Source organism: Protomyctophum parallelum (assembly GCF_964188405.1).
Source record: "Protomyctophum parallelum genome assembly, chromosome: 13".
Classification (NCBI taxonomy): Eukaryota; Metazoa; Chordata; class Actinopteri; order Myctophiformes; family Myctophidae; genus Protomyctophum; species Protomyctophum parallelum.
Genome location: NC_139708.1, coordinates 19,991,553 through 19,997,094, shown reverse-complemented (window position 1 = coordinate 19,997,094; position 5,542 = coordinate 19,991,553). Strand labels below are relative to the sequence as shown.

Genomic DNA, 5,542 nt, shown 5'->3' with positions numbered 1-5,542 from the left:
TTTGACTTGTTATGAGTACGTTTGTGGAGCATTAGCAAACAAAAATGAAGCACAAGATCTCAATGGTAAAATGACAAGTATTTTGCTGAGTATATCCGCTGCAACTTCTTCGGCAAACATCTTGGAAAGACTTTGCTGCCTGTGTACGATTCTTCTGCACAACAGAAATGTGTTCACTGAGCTACAAATGCAACTTAAAGTTGCATTTGTAGAAAAGGGAATACATAGCATTGCTCCTTATAATATCCCTATGAGCTTGGTGTGCACAGATCACGGTAATATGTACTCGTCTTCATGGGCCATGGGTTTTTCATGCCTCACAAATCATCTTTCAAGATGTCTCGGTTAATTGTCTCCCTCCTGAAATAAGTTACGGAGACGTCTCAATGTGTTGTGATTGTTACGTTATGGGTATGAGTTAAGTCAGATGCTAATGAGAGATTATTTCAAAGCAGTTGTGGACAATTAGAGAATTGTGGCTGACTCTCAATGCCTCATTAGTGAGTGTGACTCTTCAATTACAACACTAAATACCATGCAATAATGAGTTTAGAGTAGAAGAAACTAGAGAAAATAATGGTAAATTTGACAGTGAACAATATACAAATCAAACAGATGCCCCACGACGATTAGACATTCATGCCCCAATAAAGTGCTATAGTTCTATATGCTGGGGGTCCCAGAGCGTTGTGGTGTTTAATAAACACTGCTGCTATGGTTGTAAAAGTCGTAGTAAAAGTCTCAATACTGCAACGTACAAGTAAAAGACTGGTAATCAAAATGTACTTCTGAGTACAATTTAAAATGCACCAAAAGTAAAAAGTACTCAATGCAAAAATATATATACAATTATTTTGAAAATAGCAGATCTACAAGCTCACAACGGTTCACAAAATGTATTTAGGACTGAAGTGGTTAATGTATGTTTTGTAATAATCAAAATTTACAAAGTAACTAGCAACTATAATTTTCAAATAATTGTAGTTATTAAATTGAATAAAATTATGTGCATAAGTTGGGAAAAAGAAAACCACAAACTCTCACACAGAGTAACGCGAGGATTGTTTAATTATTACAAATTAAAAACTGAATGCAATGTATTTTATGCAGAGGTCAAAGCGCAGTAGACAAACTAATGGACGGGTTGTGATGTTTCAGCCGACACAGCACAGACATTACACAATAATATGTTTTAAGAAATCCTTTAACAGACGGCATCTTGCTACAGTGGATTCCGCTACTACAGTGGTTCTCAAAGTGGATTCCAGGGAATCTCTAGGTTCCTTTAGGGGGTCTAAATTGGGGCGCAGACATTGGTCCGACACATGCGTGGTGTGTTGGGTTAGGGTTAGGGTATGTGGACATTGGTCCGACACATGCGTGGTGTGTTGGGTTAGGGTTAGGGTATGTGGTAGGGTGTCAGACTAATGCCTGTCAGACTCTTAGTAGTCAGCACATGCACCCGTCTAAAAGTCTAATATTTTATTTTATTTTGTATAATTTTTATCCCACGATTTTGTAACGCATTTTTCACCCCTGTGGATCTATTGTGATCCTGGGCTCTACACACCCTCCACCAACCTAGTCCCCTCCCCATATATGGGGGACAAGGGGAGAGCAACGGACTTGAACTCATGCTTCCTTCATGCATGAGTGTCCAGGTTGCTCCTTTACACCTGACAGGGGGGGAGTTTCCCTGGTTGGACATAGCGCGTGGAAGGAACACGTTATTCCAACAAATTCCTTTCCCCTCCATCAGGCGCCCCGGCTGGCCAGGGGGAGGCAGTTTAGAGACCAGGATTACTGCATGTTTTTTGTGAGGGTACCACTACCTACCCTAGGGGACACGGGGAGAACATGCAAACTCCACACAGAAAGGCCCTTTCGCCAACCCCGCCTCGGGTATGGCCGTCTAAAGTCTTACAAGTCTGTAACTCTGACAGTGTACAAATGGAACCAAATGGACCCTGTTCCATTTCCACACTGTCAGAGTCAAGGGGAAAGTGTGACATTTTAAAGTTTGAGAACCACTGCGCTGCGACACTATCGCCCCATTTTATCATAGAGCTCCACCTTAACAATGGCCTTTCCTATACTGGACATGGTGGCCCTCAGGTCAAAAGGCGTGGCCCCCCTGTACTCCAGCCCGCTGCCGTTGGCCTTATCCGCTCGGACGAACTTGCTAAGGTCCTCCGTCCCGTCGTACATCTGCTCGTAGAGCGCCTTGTCGCAGTCGCGGGACGTCTCGAAAGCGCCCACGGCCAGGCGGTTGGAGTAGAGGTTGCGGTCGAAGGGCACGGAGAACATGACAGCGACGCGCTGGGCGCACGTCCTGCTCTGCATGTGGAAGAGGTCGTAGGTCAGCAGGCCCACGGCGCCTGACGCCGTGTTGTCGTCCTTGGTGAAGGAGCACACCTCGGTGCGGGTCGGACGCACGGTGGGCTGGGGCGCGTGGTAGTTGAAACCACTGCTCATGTATACCCTAGAAGAAGGCAGAGAGAGAGAGAGAGAGACAATGTTTTACTTTTACCACAGTGTTTCCAAAACCTTTCCATGCCAGGGATCCCCAAAAAGTGCCATTCCAACACTTCATGCGTTCCTGATCTTTTCCTGAAGATGTTCTGAAAATGCATGTCTTCCCTGCATGTTTTATTAATTGATTAGCCTATAATGCTAATTCTACTGCTTTGCTGTCCAGCAGAGCAACTCTATGATCTATTCAGGGAATCTGGATAGAATTAACATATCACACCTTGGCAAATGCTCGTATTTCTCAATGACGTTGTTCTGTTTCTGACAATTTGCACTGACAATCTACTGAACTGTTCTGTTTCTGACAATGCACTGACAATCTACTGAACTGTTCTGTTTCTGACAATGCACTGACAATCTACTGAACTGTTCTGTTTCTGACAATGCACTGACAATCTACTGAACTGTTCTGTTTCTGACAATGCACTGACAATCTACTGAACTGCTCTGTTTCTGACAATGCACTGACGATCTACTGAACTGTTCTGTTTCTGACAATGCACTGACGATCTACTGAACTGTTCTGTTTCTGACAATGCACTGACGATCTACTGAACTGTTCTGTTTCTGACAATGCACTGACGATCTACTGAACTGTTCTGTTTCTGACAATGCACTGACAATCTACTGAACTGTTCTGTTTCTGACAATGCACTGACAATCTACTGAACTGTTCTGTTTCTGACAATGCACTGAAAATCTACTGAACTGCCAATGGCAGGACATGATGTTCTCAAACGGCACATCTGTAAAGCAAACTTTGAAACACTTTCAGTCTCAACCTGCGCCCTGTGGACTCTCCCTGTGGTATCTCTTGGAAAACGAAACAAAAAGAAAACATGTTTTTCTAACATACTGTTTTAGAAAAAAACAAAACAAACATTTGTAACAGAAGGATGCCACGCTTTGTAACTTTTCTAGAGAGTTTAACTGCACTTTCTGAGCGTTGGAGGGTTTTTCCAGGGTGAAACAACTTACGCTGATGGATGGAGTGTGACTGGGCAAGTGCTGCTATGGACTTGTAAGCAACAGCGAGTGAACCTGCATGCAATGTGCAATGAGGCGGCGTCTGTCACTCCATGATGGATAGCTGGATGTTCTCACACACATGAAAGAAAAAAAACACCCGTCCACGAGATGGGCTATACCCTGCCAGATATGGATAAATGTACAAGCGTGATGCCACTGACTAAAATAAATAAATATAGTCTAGAGTGAATATGGACTTGCTTGTTTCTTTGTTTACACATTTCAAACAAAATGAAACTGAACCAAATAAAGTTAAACCAGTGTTAAACCAGTTAAACCAGAAAAATAGTGATGAATAGTGATAGTAATTTGATCAATTGAGGTTTATACTGTACTGTATGTATTCACCCATGTAGAATTGTAAAAAAAAAAAAAAAAAACATAAACCTGCTAGGCTAACCAGAACAATATCATGGGTGCAGGCATTCATTTCAATGGTAAATGCTTTACATACAGTAGATTGTGCATTACATTCACCCGTTCACAGATACATTCAGACAACGATGGCGGAGGAAACCATGCAAGGCTCCAACCAGCACATCGGGAGTCAGAGTTCAGAGTCTTGTTCAAGGACACTTGGACACTGACTCTGGGGGAGCCCAGGGTCGAACTGGGAACCGTGAAGTCACTCCATGGATGTGCTTATCGTGGAGCACATGTGGACGTACTGTATTTTGGGAGATTCTTCTGATGGACAGTCTCTTAGGGATAAGTACCAATAATTAACCAAGGTTCTTTTTTTATCTCCTTAAGTTAAATGAAAAGGCCATCTGCACACAGAGTCTTCAACCTTTCAGTCAGAGACCTTCATCAAGGCTTTGAAGAAGGCCTCTGACCAAAAGCTCACAAATTATAGAGATCCTTGCACTAATCTGAGCGTGCGGGTGCACTTTTCATTCAGTTTGATCTGTTCTAGCTACAGCGTCTCTGCTAAGTCTGATACTGGGCGAGCAGTGTATTTTTCTCTATTTTGACTGCCTCATGAATTAAATGGTGCATTTATATAGCGCCTTTATCCAAGGCGCTTTAAATAGATTGTGCATGACATTGCGTGCACGCACGCACATGCACACACACACACACACACACACACACACACACACACACACACACACACACACACACACACACACACACACACACACACACACACACACACACACACACACACACACACTCATACACCGATGCCAAAGGAAACCATGCAAGTCACTAGCCTGCTCTTCAGGAGCAATTAGGGGTTCAGAGTCTTGTTCAAGGTACTGTACGTATTGTGGTACTGTACGTATACTGTAAGTTACTCACTTGGGGTTGATGAGGCAGTAGCTACTGCTGACATTGGTGATTTCAACGGTGCAATGTCTGTTAGTAGTGAGAGTGGCTGACACAGCCTCAGCAGTTTCTGGCATCTTGGCTGGAGAGTGGGAGAACAGGACATAAAGTTTATAATATAGTCTTTCTAAGCAGGTCACTGTTCATTCACACTAAAAATAAATCATTTTTTTAACCCATTTTGAGCTGGGAACGATTCTATAAATGTCTTCTAAATCTTGACAGTGTTCTGAAAAAGCTATGTTTCTGTGTCAGTCATTCTTCGATTTTTGAAAAATAGCAGACCTACAAGCGTGCCACTCGGTGGCGTGCTATGAGCTTGTAGATCTGCTATTTTTCAATAGCTAAAACATAACATAATGCTAACACCAAAAGGGTTTCTCGCCCAAAATGGGTTAACAAACGAAGTTGGAACAATGTTTCGTAAAAGCGCATATGTTGCAAATTATAGTGTATAGAGTAGAGTGTGTCGAGTCCTTAACACTTAAATGTGTTGACGTTATTTTCTCCTTGATATGGTGACTCACGCTAAAATATAGTCACACCACCAAAGGTTATATCACATATACGTTCACGCAAACAGACAGTGTATACAGTATGCATGCACACATAAAAGGATACTGCCATCTGCTTCCGTCTCAATAAACCT

The 5,542-nt window shown here is 42.7% G+C and overlaps 1 protein-coding gene across 1 annotated transcript; it reads right to left on the bottom strand.

Annotated features, from left to right (window-relative positions):
- Positions 1-1,918: 1,918 nt before the first annotated feature.
- LOC310869309 (uncharacterized protein) lies at positions 1,919-4,986 on the bottom strand. Its single transcript, XM_083779970.1, has 2 exons — positions 4,867-4,986; positions 1,919-2,482 (listed from the first exon to the last, which is right to left on the bottom strand). The coding sequence occupies exons 1-2, from the start codon at positions 4,968-4,970 to the stop codon at positions 2,044-2,046; spliced, it is 543 nt and encodes a 180-aa protein (XP_083636096.1). The 5' UTR covers positions 4,971-4,986; the 3' UTR covers positions 1,919-2,043.
- Positions 4,987-5,542: the final 556 nt, after the last annotated feature.